The following is a 17,835-nucleotide window of genomic DNA, read 5'->3' on the forward strand; positions in this document are numbered from 1 at the left end:
CCTCTAAGTCGTGAGGGGAATCCTGGACACTATTTTGTCTCGGAGCTGTTTTCTACTGTGTTGAAAGGATTTTCCAAAATTGGGATTATTCACTGTCGAGACAGCTTTACAGGACAGACATTTTCGATCATCGTGCTCCCAGACTGATTTATTGAAACTGGTAAGGCCGACTCATTTCTTCCGGCCCTCCACGCGCATACACACACACAAGCACGCAATATACTGGATTTTATACATTCACTTACACACTGAAAATATTGTATATAATTGTAAATGTTATCTGGTGCACTGCAGTGTCTATTTTTTTACAATACACGTGAGCTAACTCTGCAATCGAACTGGAAGGAGAAACGTGCTCGTGTTCGTAACTCGAATGTTTCTAAGTCAGGGACTATCTACATAATGTAGAACGATGAGTTAAAATTTTTTACATTATAAATGTCATTGTCAGCTTACAATATCATAACGCCAGTCAGGAGCGTCACTTAAACTTGCATTTGGTGGAAGAGTGTGTTTATTATTACCTCAGAGGGGTGTGTAGAATTTACTGAGTAACTGGGCGCCAAAAAAAACCCAGAGTCTTCCATGTAGACGTTTTTTAATTTGCTGGAAATTTGGAACGGTTAAGTACATACACCGGGAAAGGTATGAAAGAGAAAAAGAGCAAGTAAAAAAGTATTTCACAGGTTTCTAAAGGCGACAAGACCTAGAAAAGTAAGACGAGGTAGATAAAGACCAGAAGGTGGCGATATTGCAGAATAGCGGATGCCATCCATCTGTAAACTCCAACAAGAACAAATAAAACCCAGAATAATGACGTGAGCGTGGTGTGTGGTGGTGTGTTTTAGTTCTTCACAAGGGTTTGGGTGGACCCCTGACTGCATGACTTCATGTAACTATAAACACACCCACGCACTTTTTCCTTTACACACACTCACTTGGTTTTTCAGTGGCTGCGTCCCAAATCACAAACAAACATTTAAAGTACGACTAAATCGCTGAAATCTAAAGTTTTATAATATGACAGTTGATTAATATGCGATTTGGGACACAGCCGATAACGTGATGCAGCAAGTGTGCGATTCTGCTGAGGTTCTTTAAAGCTTGTTGCTATGGTAACAAGTACAGCAGTGCTGTAAGTGCTTAAAAGTTAAACAGGATATGCACTACTATAGACGTTAGTGTACGTTGTAATTTGGGATGCAGCCCACGAGTACGAGGTGTTAGAGGCTCAAGATAAGAGACGCAATGAGTGTGTGGGATAAATGAGTTGACTTCCGGACCCTCCGTGGCTTGATGACGATGATGTCATCTAGCTCCTCCCATTCGGGACGTTGAAGAGGCCGGCGCTGTAACGTTGCGTTCGTCCACTGGACACAGCACGCGTCTGTTGATTTAGTGCAGAGGTTAGAGGTTGGCTGTGACATCAGTGCCTGTTACCAAACACCATGACCTTCTCACACACACACTCACACACACACACGCGCGCACACTTCACTTCCAGCCACTTCAGCATGTGTTATGGCTCTCTGCCCTGCTGCCTGGTGTGTGTCCAAGGTACAGAGCTGAGCTAGAGTTAGGTGTGTGTGTGTGTGTGGAGTGTTAAACGTAGAGAATGGCTCCTCGAGGACGGTGCTCTGTTTAAGGTAAGAGAATGAACAAGGGACTCACAGGAATAGAAAAATGCATAGATCGATAAAAAGAGAGCTTAAAAGATGGATAGAGAGAGAGACAGGTTACTACAAAGAGAGACAGATGAATTGAGAGAGAGAGGAAAATCAGTAGACAGACAGACAAGTAATAGAAAGACATGTTGAAAGAGAGACAGACTTTAATAGAATGACAAATAAATATTTAAAGAGACGGATTAATAAAAAGAGAAAGAGAGACGGAAGGGGAAGGGGAAGGAGACGGATTTATAGAAAGAGAGACAGTTTTTAGTAAAGAGAGACAGAGGGTTATTAAAGATTGTATAAAAAAAGGGTGGTTAGTCTGAGAGAGACAGATGTTGGTTCTGAGAGAGACAGAGAAGTTGGTTCCCCAAGAACAAGTCTCATACTACAAGAATGCCAGCTGTGTCCAGCTGTCCCTCTCTCTCTCTCTCTCGCTTTCTCTCTTTCTTTCTGTTGCGCTCTTTCTTTGTCTTACTCTTCGTCTTATTCTCCCTTATTCCAAACTGCAGACAATAGCAGATCTGTTCCACAGGGACGTGGGTGGATTCCTGTTAGCTGGTGTAGATATAGCATTCTGTAACATTCTTTCTCTCTGTCTTTCCCTCTCTCTCTCTCTCATGCTTCCGTCCTCCTCGTCTCCGTACCAGAGAGCTCAGCCGTGCCCGAGCAGTTCACCGGTCTTCTTCACGGATCTTCGCCCGTCGTCGACTCTCGGGAAGGACCGGAGCCTCCGCGGGTGCCCTCTGATCCCGCGGCCCCCAAGTGCCAGCTGTCGGTTTCCATGGCAGCCGTCCGTACGGACCCGGACCCCAAGGCCATCTACGCAACCGTGAACAAGGAGACGCGCGACTCGCCGAGCCGGACCCGTCCCGGGGACCTGAAGCTCTCCCGCAGCCTGTCCAAATCCGACTCGGACCTGTTGTCGACTCCGCCCACCGAAGAGGAGGTGGGGCTGAGCGGGCGCAGCGAATCTGTGTCCAACTGCAGCGCCGCCAAAAGGAGGATGGAGAAATCGCCGTCGTTCACGTCCGAGTGGGACGAGGTAAGTTAAATTCTCCAGGACGTCACTGAATCAGTGTCTCTAAAATATCTAGACCCTGCATCGCCTGTGTGTGTCGTGCGTCCACTAATGTTCTCTTTATAGGGTTTTAATATATATATATATATATATTTTATACATACTCCAGCATGGTTGTTTTTCCCTAAATCTTAAAACTGTCTCAGTGAAGGAGGTGTGGCCACTGTCACGAGTGTTAGTGAGAGGAGGCGTGGCCTCTGTGTGACACGCTCTGTGAAGGATGTGTGGCCTGTACCTCAGTCTAGATGGAGGCGTGGCCTCTGTTTTGAAGAGAAGGAGGCGTGGTTTCTGTGTCTCAGTTAAGAAGGGCGTGGCTACTGACTGCTTCTCAATGAAGGAGGCGTGGGCTCAGTCTGCTTCTCGGTGAAGGAGGCGTGGCCTCTGACTGCTTCTCGGTGAAGGAGGTGTGGCATCTAAGTTCTTGTCAGTAAAGGAAGTGTGGCCTGTTCCTTAGTCTACTCGGAGGAGGTGTGGTCTCTGACGGCTTCTCAGTAAAGGAGGCGTGGCCTCTGCCTTAGTCTCCATGAAGGGGGTGTGGCCTCTTACTCATTGTCAGTAAAAGGGGCGTGGTTGTTTTCTGTCTCCTGTCTTATGCCAATGTGTCTTATTATCAGTTTGTCAGTTTTCTTGGTCATGACTGGCTGGTTTGCTTAGAGACAGTGTGTGTGTGTGTGTGTGTGTGTGAGAGAGAGAGAGAGTGAGTGTGTGTGTGTGTGTGTGTGTGTGTGTGTGTGTGTGAAAGAAAGACAAAGCCTGCTTATGCTAATTAAGCACTTTTTCTTAGGGAAAAAAAGGGAGGGCACACACACACACACACACACACACACACACACACACACACACAGGGACATGTGGAGGCTGATATTCAGAGTGTAAAAGCTGAAGGTGAAGGAGTGTGTTCTCTGTTCCCTCACTACACCTTAATGATGGCTGCCGTCAGATCTGCGTTTGTGAGTATCTCCTTCACTGAGACAACACACACACACACACACACACATACACACACACACACACTACCCAGGTGGTGCGGTGCCAGAGGGCCAGTTAGCTCACTCGCACTGTTTACTTGCTCAGTGCGACTTCCTTAGAGACTGAGGTGGGCTGTGGTTTGGGACAGAGCCACACAACAGGTGTCAGGTGTAGTGCAGTACGTGTGTGTGTGTGTGTGTGTGTATTTGGAAGCTTCATGCGTAACAAGTTGGGTTCCCGAACCGTGTGCACTACAGACGCTACAATCTGCACTACAGCCGGCTGTGGTTTGGGACAGAACCTGCGATGGAGGTTTGGATAAAAATACAGAAGCTATAGTTTTACTTCATTTTGTAGATGCTGTTTTGTATTTGTTACTGTGTGTGTGTGTGTGTGTGTGTGTGTGTGTGTGTGTGTGTGTGTGTGTGTGTGTGTAAGGGAGAAAGAAAATGCCTCTTGACGTCTCTTTTGTTTCCAGAACCTGGCACACACGCACGCACACACACACACACACTTATTCTCTGCCCACGTCTACTGGAGCGCCTCAATCTCTCTTTCAAAAGCACACACACACACACACACACACACACACACACACACACACACACACGGCTACTCTTTAGCTGTTGACCTGTGAACTCTTTCTTGACCTTTGACCTCTTGATTGTTTGAGCCTGACTACATGGCGAGGCCTCGGTGGTTCCTCCTCTCCGTCTGTCTCTGAAAATCGCGAGTTTTCCTCCTTTGACGTTTTCCGTCCTTTTTTTCCTCTTTCTTTCCTCCCTCGTTTTTCGCTCCTTTTTATTAACACATTTTCTTGATTTTGCCTTCTTGATTGCTTTCAGTCTTTCCTCTTTGCCCTTCTCACTTTCTTTTATTTTTATTTTCCTTTCTTCCTGACTTCTTGTTGTTCTGTCTCCTTTTCTCATATTTAATTTTGTAATCTTCCTGACTTCCTTCTTCTTTTGCTTTAATTCTTTTCTCTCCAGTCCTTCTTTCTACCAACTTAAAAAAAAAAAATCTTTCTTTATTCTCTCCTCCCCTTTTTTCCTTTTATATAAAATTTTATTTTGTTAATTTGTTTCCCTTCCTTCTTTTCCTTCATCTTATCCTTCCTTTTTTTCTTTTTATTCTTTCTTCTTTACTTTCCTTTTTTGTTTACGTCCCTTTTCCTTCTTTTCCTCCAACATCATTTTGTTATTTTTCTGTTTCCTTCTTTCTGTTTTTTTGTCTCCAGTTCTTTCTAAAATTCTTATTTTTAAATGTAGTTTTTCCAAAACTTTTCCTTCCTCTCATTTTCCTTATTTTTTGCTTTTCTCGTTTCCCCATTTAATTTAATTTAGTTTTTCTTCTCTCTTTACTCATTCTTTACATCCAAATCCTTTTTGATATTTTTAGTTTTTTCGCTTTCCTTCCTCTTGTTCATTCTTCTCCTCTTTTTTTAATTAAAAATACACTTTGGTTATCCTTCCTTCTTTACTTCCTTTTATCCTTTACTTCTCTTTGTTGAGGTTTACTATTCTATTTCGTTACTTTTCTTCGTTATTTTTTCTTGTTTTATTTTTTAATGATTTTTGTTTTTCATTTCCCTCCCTTTCTCATCCATTTTGTAAATTTTTGCTTTCCTTTTCTCCTTCCTCCCTTTTCACATTTTTTACCTACACATCCCTGATTTTGATATTTTGATTTCTTTCCTTTATTCCTTCCTTTTTTTTTATACTTCCTTGTTTACTTCCCTTTTCCTTCTCTTTCTTTTTCTCCAACTCCATTTTTGTTACTTGTCTTTCCTTCCTTCCTTTTTTACTTCTTCTTTTGTTTCCATTCTTGCCTTCCTTCTTTCCTTTCCTCCCTACATCCCTCGCTCCTTATTTTCTCCCTCACTTCCGTTTAGTTACTCGTTAGATTTTCTTCCATCACCCATTTTGTAACCGTTTAGCTTTCTCCCGTTTCCTCCTTTTACGTTCATGTGAAAGTTGATTTTGTCCCAGCAGAGACCGAGACGCTACTCGTCCGATTGGCGGAGACACTCGTCCTCACACAACAACGTAAGGTTATTCCTGTCTCTCTCTCTCTCTCTCCTCTGCTGCCTCGCTCTACCTCTGTGCCTCTGAGCTCAGATCATGTGACCTGACGCATGGACGGGTGAAGGGCTGACGTTTCTCAGTAGGAGTGAATATTCAGACCTGCCTCTGAATATTGTTGAACGTGAACATCACTTCCTGGTTTCATCACTTCCTGGTTTCCTTGAGATGGCTGAACTGCTTATAAATAAATAATCATGAGGTGTGCTGATGATCTGCAGCGTTACAGTCGTGTATTCAGATCAGGTCCAGCGTTCCTGTTGTCTTCGGAACAAAACATCGTCCAGCTGTGAGCGCCGAATATCACGCGGGACCCGCAGTAACGTCCTCATCTTCTCAAAAGAGGAGTGAGGGCGTGTGATCACGTACATCTACAGTATAGATCTATCCATCTGTCCATTTCTGTGTTCTGTTATTTTTTTTCTCTCTGTTTTTGTATTACTTTAGTGCTTTAATCATGTCTTTCTTTGCCTTTATTTGTTTGTTTATTTAAACCTCCTCTGTCTGATTAAAAAAAATAATAATTATCACTTTAGAAGGGTCAAATTATTGGGTGGCATCATTTTCATACTAGACACCACACTGTGTGTGTGTGTGTGTGTGTGTGTAATCAAAGGTAAAGGTGACTAAATGAAAAGTGTGCAATGCCTTTTTTTTTTTTTGATCAGGCAGCGTATTTTTATGTCCTTCAGTCTGTCCCTGTTTTACTCTGTCCTCCTTCTGTCCGTGCCTCCTTCCATCTATCCCTCATGTACTTTGTTCCTCCTTCAGTCTGTCCATCCTTTACTCTGTCCCTCATTTATTTTGTCCCTCCTTTACTCTGTCCCTCCTTCAGTCTATCCCTATTTTACTCTGTCTCTACTTCACGCTGTCCTCACTTGACACTGTCTCTCCTTTAATCTGGCCCTTCTTAGGTCTGTCCATTTTTTCCTCTCCCTCCTTCAGTCTGTCTATCTTTTATCTTGTCCCTCCTTAAATCTATTTTTTTCTGTCCCTTGTTTACTCTGTCTTCCCTTCAGTCTGTCCCTCCTTTACTATCTCCCTCCTTTAGTCCATCCCTGTTTTACTGTCTTCACTTCATGTTGTCCTTCCTTTACTCTGTCTTTTATTTAGTCTGTCCCTCCCTCGGTCTGTCCATTTTTTTTCTCTACCTCCTTTATTTTGTCCATCTTTTACCCTGTCCCTCCTTTGGTCTGTCTATTTTTTCCTCTCCCTCCTTTAGTCTGTCCATCTTCTACCCTGTCCCTCCTTTAGTCTGTCCATTTCTGTTCTTTCCCTTCTTCAGTCTGTCCATCTTTTACCCTGTCCCTTTTTCAAGCTGTCCCTCCTTTACTCTCTCTCCTTCCGTCTGTCCCTCCTTTACTCTCTCTCCTTCCGTCTGTCCCTCCTTTAGTCTGTCTGTTTTTCTCTCCCTTCTTTACTCTCTCCCCTTTAATCTGTCCAATTTTTCTTTTAGTCTGTCTCCCCTTCAGTCTGTCTCTCCTTTTGCTCTGTCTCTACTCTCTCCCCGTTCCTCTCTTTCCCCCTTCAGAGCTGGAATAAACCATTGTGGATTATTAGCGGGAGGATCTGTTGTCTTCTCTCTCTCTCTCTCTCTCTCTCTGAAGCTGAAATGACTTTTCCCTGAATGCGCGTAGCTGCTCATGTCTGGCTGTGCTGCTTTAGCATGTGGGGTTTTAGCATGCAGCTAATACCGATGAAAAGATTGATGATTCTGAGAAATATGCCATTACACCAGCAGCTCTTTCCTCGGGCAGCTCGTGTTTCCTGATTGTCAGACGCTGAAGACGGATCCTCCGCTCATTAACGAGCAGCGCGTTGATTTGCCAGTCGGATCACGTCCTCGCCCGCGTGTCCCGTCCGCTCAGCGCCGAGTCTCACCTTATTGAATAAGCCTGAGATCTGATGCTATTCCTGTCGTCTGGTTCTCTGCGTTTCAGATCGAGAAGATCATGACGCTGATCGGAGCGGGGATCGACTTCTCCAAAGAGCAGGAGAGCGGCCTGGCAGGTAACGTCACCTTCTGACGAGGCTGATTTTACTCGACTTTCTCTCTTATAAATAAATAAATCTGTGGCTTTGTTACGTCACACTGCTGCTGGCGGGAACGTGAGTCACATTGATGGCTTTGCTTTTTTTTTGTGCATGTCCTTTGTGCCAGTGCAAAAACAAGGTCATTAATGCTTGTTTGTTTTTGGGTTTTTTTTACTTTAGGGGAAAAAACAAAAGGGCGTGGCCTAAGTCATGTACATGAACTTAGAACCATGTAGACATGTGGAGAAGCGGAGACATTTTGGTGTCCTGCATTTCCATTTTTAGCCACAAAGCCTGTGCTTTTAGCTCAATTTTTTTTTTAAGAATTAAACTGGCATGAATATTCTTCCACATGCAAATTTTAAATCATAAATGCGCATTTTAAATACGTGAATATAAAATTGGCTTGCTTGTTTCGGGTCAATATTGTTCCCAAAGTGCACAAGTTACTGATTTGGGGGCGGGGTTACGTATGGGCGTAGCTACGATTATATAAATTAAGTAGCTGTTGTGGATTTAAAGAATGATGGAGTAGCTATTGTAGCTTTTAGGTTCAATAAATACGGAACACTCCAAACCCCGTGAGCAAATTAGTCTCACACCCCGTTCATTACACACACTTCCATCAGCCTCAAAACATCGCGAGCATTATTATTAGAAAATCGTATGCATTAGAAGCCATTAGAAGTGTTCCTTAAGTGCCTCAGCTTTATTACGCTCATATTAAACTTTAATCTGGTGCCTCATCTCATCTCAGTCATTGTGAGTACATTTTTTTTTTCTTCTCTCAAGGTGTCGGGATGATATCGGATCAGTCGGTGGGTGACTGGCTGGAGCGCGCGGGACTGCCGCAGTACGAGAGTAAACTGCTGCTAAACGGCTTCGACGATCTGAGATTCATGGTAAGAGAAACACACACGTACAGTTTCATATTTTATAGCTTTTTACACAAAAATGTATGTAATACTACATGTACATCTTGGAGCATTCAACAAGCCACTGATGTGCTACTGGGTGTCGCAACAACTTCGTACTAGCTAGCCCAGTCTTACGCTAGTTAGGCACTAACTTTTTTTTTTTTTCTTTGTTTTGATTATAAGTCTACGGACCTCCTTAAGGGACATAGGTGACAAAGAAATGCAAAAAAAAATTGAGAGAAAAAAGAAAAGAAAAAATTTAAAAAAGAAAAAAAATCTGTGAAAAACAGGACATGAGACGCAAAAAATAACTAGTTTTAAAAATAAATTCTTTTTTTTTTTTTCAACTAATTCCCTCCACCCATGTACCATTGAAGGCTCCGTATAAGTCAAAGCAAGAAAGTTATAATTAAAAGTAGAGCTGAGAATTATTTAAACTTTCCTTAGTTGTACAGATAACCTCCAAATTGTGTCAAATGTCCAGAAAAGCGTTGGCGAAAATCAGAGCCTCCTGGAAAAGTTTACACAGTCAAATGAAGTGAGAAGGCTTTTTATAAACACTCCATGCATCACTTAAGATCCTGAGGGGCGGAGCCTTGTGAACGTGTGGGAATGGCTGAGATCATGGACTAAGAAAAAGAAACATAATTGAACCGTTAAACCAGCCTGTTTTTTAGGGGAGGGAAAAGTAATTCTGTGCTTTTCTCCAACACCGCTTATACACTTCTCACATTAGAACAGATTTTCGCGTTGCTCTTCCTCTCCTGCGTATTTTCACACCCAGATAGATATCGGCCCAGGGAGCTCTGAGGCCGTGATCACACTCGGGATTCGGGAACGTATCAGAGTACACTGAAACCTTAAATCTGGCACGTTTGTGTAGTGTCGAACCCACGGCGCTGAACTGATCTTGTCCCCTGAACTGCTCGGCCATAGCGGATAAAGAGAGAGGTCATTCTTGGTGAGGAGTGTGAAGGGCGACTCTGGTCCTCATTGTGAAAACGACTAGGTGCCATCTGCTGTATCAGAGTACGGAGTGTACTCGGATACGGAGGAACGCTGCTAATGTGAAAGATCAGGAAGCAATCAAACCTGGTTTGGTCCGAGCTGAGGGCGAGTGAAATACCCGAACTGAGAGTGCAGTAGGACCGAGCAACCAGAGTGAGGCCTTTCAACGTTCATTTAATGAAGATTCACTAAATAGTGATTACCGATTGTGGTTTGTGTTTTATACAAATGGTGGAAGAGGTGGAAAGTAACTAATTACATTTTACTCGCGTTACTGTGGTTGGGTAGGGTTTTTTTTGTGTATTTATTTATTTTTTTTAAGTAGTTTTTAAAATTTGTCATTTTACTTTTACTTAAGTATGTTTTGTTTGATGTATTGTACTTCGCAACATTTGAAATCTAGGCCCTCCCCTAGTGTGTGTGAGAAGGAGAGAACGGAGTATGAGCTCAGGTGTGCTGTACCCCCCCTTCCCTCGAAACGCTTTATTCTTTTACCCTTTTTTAAGCGACCACTTCGATGTTCAAGCACTAGAAAGGCCACGACTTTAGTGTTCCTTCAATTAAAAACAACTAGGTTGAGATTTATATCCATGTGTCTTTTTTTTAACTACACTAGAATCCCCCACCCCACTCGCAGAAAATTTTTAATTTTTAAGTAGATTTTTTTTAAACGGTCACTTTACTTGTAATTTAGTAGAATTTCACTAAAGTAACACTTTTTACACGATTTTACTTGAGTACAAAATTTTATTACTCTTCAGCACGGTGGCGTATTGGTTAGCACTGTGGCCTTGCACCACCAGGGTCGGGGTTTGAAACACACACTACCGTTCAAAAGTTTGGGGTCACTTGCAAATTTCTTTGTTTTTGTTTAGTGATTTATTTTCTACATTCTACAACAATACTGGGGATTTCAAAAACTATAAAATAACACATATGGAATTAGGTAATTACGTAACAACAACAACAACAACAGTTGGTTGTTATTTTAAGACACAGAGGTCAGCCTTTCTGTAATAGTTCTTGCAAGAACAGTATTGTCAAGTGCATTCGCAAAATCCGTCAAGCACCATAATGAAACCGGCTCTCATGAAGGCCGTCCCAGGAGGGCGAGACCAAAACCTACCTCTGCTGCAGACGAGAAGTTCATTTAGAGTTATCAGCCTGAAAAATGGCCAATTAACAACCAGCACCTCAGATTAGAGGCGTTATGAAGTCTTTACAGAGCAGAAGTAGCAGAAACATCTCACCATTAACTGTTCAAAGGAGATTAATGCATTTTTTGGACGCCTTCGGCATTCCTCTCCTACAATGTGGAAAGAACTAAAAATCAGGAACCATCATGGAGTTAGAAAGTGACCCTTTTGAACGGTAGTGTGTGTATGTATGTATGTATGTATATATATATTTTTTAATCACTGAAAATTGACAGTAAATATCATTAAAATGCCATGGAAATTTTAAATAGCATTTTTTTAAAAATAGCCTTACAATGACTGCGTATATAGAGATCTAATTCCTTACACGAAGATAAAATTGAACCTCAGCTCTGGGGGGAGAAATAACACTTTTGACTGGACCTCTCCCTAATGGTCCCGGGCCAGCATTATGAAAAGAATCATGGAAGGAAGACCGTGTTGGCCTACGCCCTTCCCTTCCCGATTATTAGCTGTCGATGATGTGGGAGCAGGACGTGTGGGAGTTGGGCTTCATTAAATTAGGGAAGAAAATCAGAGAGAATATTTAATGTAGCTCGAGTTAGAGCCTCTGAAGAAGAAAAAGCCGCCCTTTCCAGAAACACTTTGTTTTCTTCTCCGAGCTTCTAATCAGAGCTGCCTGGTGGTTCATCTGCGGTTTAATTAGTGTCGAAGATTTCAGCGGGAATCTGGATTAAAATAGACTCGTAAACAAATGAGTCATGAAAAACAAAACGGGGAATTCTAATTGTGTGTGTGTGTTGTGTGTGTGTAGGGGAGTAATGTGATGGAGGAGCAAGATCTGAAGGAGATCGGGATCGCAGATGCGACTCACAGGAGGAAGCTGCTAAACGCTGCTCGCACACTGCCAAAGGTATCACACTTACACACACACACACACACAAGATTATAATCTTCTCAAAAGTCCACAGAGCCACCTCTAATTAAACCCCGTTTTAAATTCAACACTCGCTCGAACAAAATACCCGTAGTAGATACAGAAAGACGATGTGTGTGTCTCTCTCTGAAGGTTAGAAGCTGTGACTGCAGTGTGTCCCTGTCCTCCTGGTTGGACTCACTGGGTCTGAACGAATACCTGCACAGCTTCCTGCAAAGTGGATACAACACCATCGAGGCGGTGAGGAACCTGTGGGAGCTCGAGATAGTCAACGTGAGTAAACCACACACACACACACACACTATACAGTGATGATATCTGGGTTTGAGGTCAAAACGGTAATCAGATACCATTAGATCAGAATTTGAGCTGATTTTCCGATTACTGAGGTTTCAGTAAATATTTCATGAGGTATTTCTGCCCCCTAGTGGCGTAACAGAGCTAGTTCTCTTTTTTTTTTTTTTCTCCCCGCCTTTTAATTCAGGTTCATTCCATGATGTGTGTTTTTAATAAGAAAAAAAAAAAAAACAATCTAAATTTATTTCCTGGACCTGAATGGAACTTTTCCGGAGTGGAAAACTGCCAAAAGTATCTGCACACCTGACCAATGGCACCCATCCTGTATGCCTCTGTTGAAGACTCGAGTCAGCTAGCTCAGTTTAGCGTTCCGAGGATAACACACAACTGTTCATACATATATGTTTGTGTGTGTGTGTAGGTGCTAAAGGTCACCCTGTTGGGACACAGAAAGCGGATTATTGCATCATTAACTGAGCGGATGTACGACGAGCCACCAGTGAAACCACCCCGACTCTCTCAAATCAGAGTGAGATTTACACACACACACACACACACACACACACACTGAATTTCTATATAATAAACACCTTTCTTCTACAAATGTCTGATTGTTTGCTTTGCTTCGCTTCGTGGACGTCAGTATCCTGATCCCACGCCTCAGACGTCATCGTCTAGTCCGTGTCACGCAGACTCGTACGCACATCGCTTGATGGATCCAGCCGGGGATTCTGGGAGAATAAAGGGGGTGGAGTCAGACTACGACCTATCAATCAAATTCAGAGCACAGGTACACACACACACACACACACACACACACACACACACACACACACACACACACAGACTGGTTTATTGTCTTATAAGGTGTGGGAACGGGACTTGTGGTTAATCACACGTTAGTTCCTCAAAATTCTGCGGAAATTGTCACGGTTAAAAAAAATAATTAATTAAAGCTAATTCTAGGGTTGAAAATTTTCCACACATTACTTAACCAAAAGTTAACCATCAAAAATGGATTAAGTTATTAACTATAAAGCACATTTTTTTTCTTAGTCTGTTTTATTTAAACCAATTTAAATGATTGAAGCTATTATTTATTAGCTTAATTTATTTAAGCCGATAAATGAAGACCAAACAGTAAATAATAATAATAATAATAATATTATAAGACAGTAAGGCTGTCAAAAATCCTGTGGTTCTCTCTCTCCTTTTGTTAAAAAACGTGACCGCTAACAATACTGCACTTGTTATTGCGCATCGCCTGAGATACAAGTATATGGTTTACAAGTTAATAGATATTAGAGCTACAAAGAAACATTATGCAAAACATTGTTGGTTAATACATTTTAATCAGTTCTAATCTTAACGGCAGTTAATTGACTTATGATTAATCATTAAACTCCCCCTTTTTTTAATATGATAAAATCATCTCACACAAATGTTAGTTCCTAAATATTCTGTGTAGGTAAAGTCCTCAACGTTAGTTTTTAAAAACAAAAAGATTAAGCTAATTTTATGGTTAAAAACGTTCCCACATTTTTTAAAACCAGAAGTTAACCCCTTAAACATGGATTAATTATAAGTTGAAGCTCAAATAGTGAATAAAAATGAATAATTAAATAAAACTGGCAAAAAATCCTGCTTTCTCTTTTCTGTCCTCATTCAAAAAATGTGACTGCTAAAAATACTGCATTCGATATTGCGCGTAGCCCGAGATACAAGTATATGGTACACAAACTAATAAATGTTTGAGCTACAGAGAAACATTATGCAAAACTTTGAGTTTGTTGATTAATACATTTTAATCTGTTCATTTCCTAACAGCAGTTAATTGACTAATGATTAATCATTAATATCTCTCGTGCTTCACTATGAAAATCCTGATCATAGCTAAAAAGTTTTCCTGTTGTCGTGGCCATATTCTTCCACACATATGTGTTCAACTACTGCGTCAAAATCGTGGAAGAAAATAAACTAGTTTTTTTAAAAATATAATATATAAAATAAAATGGAGTATAAAAAGAAAATTGAATAAAGAATGTAAAATATGAAATAAGCATATAATAAAAATAATACAAATGTAGAAAATCTTTAGCAAATAATAAAATAGAATTGAAATGAAAAAAAAAGCAATGTCTAGACATGAGCAGAACAATGTGCAAAGTTTCAGGTGTGCAAAATTTAGACTGTGTGTGTGTGTGTTTTAGGAGAGGTATGAGGATCAGCGTGCAGAGTCGAGGTTGACCCTGCGCCCCCCGAGTCAGGCAGCTCCGTGTGCTCCTGTGCAGAACTGGCATCACAAACCAGAGAAACTTATATTCGAGTCCTGCGGTTACGAGGCCAATGTAGGTCACACACACACACACACACATTTCACACACTATATCGGTCCCTTATCTGCTATTTCACTCTTGATGAATCAAGATGATATTGATGTTCAAGGCTGATTTATGCTTTGGTGTCAAGTCTATGCTTGCATCAAGTTCAAAACTTAAAAAAAAATCTTTACAACGTTAAATCATTCATCTTCATGTCAGTTTTTTCTCTTTCTCAAAAGGTTCATTTTGAACTTGGATATTCTTTAGCTTTGTGAATCATCCTTGAGATCTTAGTGTCTGATGTTCAAAGGTTTTTTTTTTTGTTAGTAAATATGAAGCGTACTGTATAAAAAAGAAAACAAAGTCCTGGCTTTATCACTTAAACAGATGAAACGTACAGAAGGTCTCTGTGGATGAAGGCTCCTGCCAGTGCAGTGAAATGTAAAAAAAAAAAAGAACATGTTCAGCCATTTGAAAGCTCTCTCTTCACCTAAAACCACACTGCCAACTAGTGGTTCAGTGGTGTAATTGCAGCACAACAGGTATAAACACTCGCAATGCACAAGACTCGACAAAGAAACATAAATCACGCTTAGAACCGTAAGACCAGGTGGACAGACTGTTAAACAGACAGATAGATAGATGGATAGAAAAAAAATGGACATGCAGACACCAAGATAGACAATGTCCATAAGTTTTTTTCTCCCTTTGCAAGTGTTTTTGTAAAACGAAACTATATTATAGCAACCCAGAAAAAAAAATATGTAAACAAAGTTTATTATTTAATTAATGTTAAAAAAAACAGACTGATGCATGTCCGTGTCCAACTGAACAAGAAGGGCTTGAATGAACGAACAATAACAAAAAAAACGATAAATATTTTCACATAATTATTCTTATCTGCATGTAAGAATCTTTCCCCGAGAAAATGACCTCGTGGTATAAATCAACACGAAGCGCTTCAGCTTTTTTTTTCTCTTTTTTTTTTTTTTTTTAATAATAATCATCACGGCTTGTTTTTTTGCTTTTTGTGTCCAACGTTGAACAATTATTTGACCACAAATATTGAGTGAAATAACGCTGCTCATTGCACATTTGCTTTGTAAAAGGCAGTTAGTATATATTTAACGAGTATATATTTGTGCTGTTGTTTTTCACGCTAAGGACGTGTCATAAAGGTACCTGGGACGTGTGTTTGCTCTCTCTGATTCTCTAATCACTCTCTCTTTCTGTGTGTGTGTGTAGTATTTGGGTTCCATGCTCATTAAGGAGCTGAGAGGAACAGAGTCCACACAGGACGCCTGCGCTAAGATGAGGGTAAGAGCATCCACCCTTCTTCTAAATGTCGGATTGAAAGACTCTCGTCTTTGAGTGGGACAGAGCGGCGTGTCTTTAATTTGTCATGAATCTACAGACTTTGTCTTGACCATTCGTTGCCTTGTGTTTGTCTCTGTGCAGAGGTCTACAGAGCAGATGAGGAAGGTTCCTACTATTGTCCTGTCCATCACATATAAAGGAGTCAAGTTCATCGACGCTTCTAATAAGGTCTGTCTCTCTCTCTCTCTGTTTCTCTTTCCTTCGCTTTTAATATCGTGTCACAGTCAGGAAAACGATTGAGTCCGAGTATGAATGTAATGTTTGTGTGTGTGTGTGTAGAACATCATAGCGGAACACGAGATCAGGAACATCTCCTGTGCGGCTCAGGATCCAGACGATTTGTGTACGTTCGCCTACATCACCAAAGACCTGCAGACTGACCACCATTACTGTCACGTCTTCAGCACGGTGGATGTGGTGAGAGACAAGTGCATGGACACATACATAATTGGAAATCCCATATTTTATTATTTAACAAAAGGTATCCAAGCATTCACAGGGTGTATGTGACTGACCAAGTTTTAATACTATAAGAAAACAATTTCTACCCGAACAAGATTTAAAAAACTTATTCTGCAAGACACAACCAGAAAAACTTCCAAAGTGCACCTAAAGTATCTAAAGTGAAATCTTGTTCTTCTGGCCAAGACCTTGCTATAATGTGATAGTAATTTATTTTTATCTATTATATTAAAGAAGATATCCATTTTTACTTTCCAACAACTCTCGAAATCACTTCAATTAGAACATAATATAATATTGGTTCGAATAAACCAGCTTAATATTTGATATGAAACTTGCCATGAAATAGCCCGAGAAACTAATATGGTAATAAATCCTAATACAAACGCACCATTTTAATGTCTGAGTAAATAAGCTCCTGCTAAGCCACGCCCCTAAAGACCAGCAGGGCCGACGTATCTTCTTATATGAGGTCACATTAGTGGGGAAATCTAATTGTTTTTTTTAAAACCTAAAATAGGGAAGAAGGGCAACATTCCAGGATTCCCTCGCCCCGCAATGTGTCCACACACACTGGAGATCCAGTCTGACTCAAAAAATGTTGCATAATAGGTCTTCTTTTGAGCACTTGTCGTTTTCCCTGTGCAGAATCTGACGTACGAGATCATCCTGACTCTGGGCCAGGCGTTTGAAGTGGCCTATCAGCTCGCTCTCCAGGCTCAGAGGACCAATCAGAAGCAGAAGCAAAGTTTAGCAGCAGGGACGGAGTCAGAGAGCAACGCCAAGAGTAGCAGACCAGTGCCTAAACCACGCGGAGGGGCGCAAAAGCCGGGGGTGAGTACGGACACGGTGGGGGCACGAATAAGCACACACTCTTCTTACTCTACAGTTCCAGTTTTGACTCCAAAATCATAATTTTTTTACATTTATAATAGAGATGAACTGGTTGACCCACTGACCAGGAGTGTCTGGTTTCCAGTTTGATCGGTTAAAATGTCGCTATTTACTTCATCATCCTACAGGTGGCGCTCTCTAAATAATTTACCCATTTTCATCCCGTGTGGTAGGAGTGAATTATTGGCTATAAGTTTGTGTAAGAATAATAATTATAGCGGATAAGAGAGATGCACGCGGTTTAGTTGAACATTAAACTCTTGTATTGTTTAAATGCTGCGTCTATAAGGTTATAAAGGTTTCAAACTGTACCATCAATTTGGGATATTTATAAAATCATGATATTTCTAAAATCCTGATTCCAGCTCTGACTTCTCACCATCCTTTCACCACAAAATATTTTTCTACATTCTAGAACAGTACTAGAGATTTCATAACGACCAGTCAGTTGTTATTTTAAGACACAAAGGTCAGCTGTTCTGGGACAGTTCCTACAAGAACAGTATTGTGTCAAGTGCACTTGCCAAACCCATCAAGCTCCATGATGAAACTGGATCTCATGAAGACCTTTTCAGGAAAACAAGACCAAAACGTTACCTCCGCTGCAGAGGAGACTTTCATTTAGAGTCA

At 41.1% G+C, this 17,835-nt stretch overlaps 1 protein-coding gene across 8 annotated transcripts in view; it reads left to right on the plus strand.

Moving 5' to 3' along the window:
* The window catches only part of LOC128510047 (ankyrin repeat and SAM domain-containing protein 1A-like), a 64,758-nt gene that overhangs the window by 42,687 nt on the left and 4,236 nt on the right, over positions 1-17,835 (plus strand). For 5 of the 8 annotated variants that reach the window (XM_053482005.1, XM_053482000.1, XM_053482002.1 and 2 more), the window contains 13 exons: positions 2,321-2,715; positions 5,709-5,765; positions 7,742-7,811; positions 8,628-8,737; positions 11,732-11,830; positions 11,987-12,127; positions 12,573-12,680; positions 12,795-12,941; positions 14,362-14,499; positions 15,718-15,789; positions 15,931-16,017; positions 16,129-16,266; positions 16,960-17,145. In XM_053482005.1, the coding sequence (XP_053337980.1) occupies positions 2,321-2,715; positions 5,709-5,765; positions 7,742-7,811; positions 8,628-8,737; positions 11,732-11,830; positions 11,987-12,127; positions 12,573-12,680; positions 12,795-12,941; positions 14,362-14,499; positions 15,718-15,789; positions 15,931-16,017; positions 16,129-16,266; positions 16,960-17,145 (1,748 nt within the window). The remainder of the gene's footprint in view (positions 1-2,320; positions 2,716-5,708; positions 5,766-7,741; positions 7,812-8,627; positions 8,738-11,731; positions 11,831-11,986; positions 12,128-12,572; positions 12,681-12,794; positions 12,942-14,361; positions 14,500-15,717; positions 15,790-15,930; positions 16,018-16,128; positions 16,267-16,959; positions 17,146-17,835) is intronic. The other 3 variants (XM_053482006.1, XM_053482008.1, XM_053482001.1) reach the window with 2 other exon arrangements.

The sequence above is a fragment of the Clarias gariepinus genome, chromosome 22, assembly GCF_024256425.1.
Source record: "Clarias gariepinus isolate MV-2021 ecotype Netherlands chromosome 22, CGAR_prim_01v2, whole genome shotgun sequence".
Classification (NCBI taxonomy): domain Eukaryota; kingdom Metazoa; phylum Chordata; class Actinopteri; order Siluriformes; family Clariidae; genus Clarias; species Clarias gariepinus.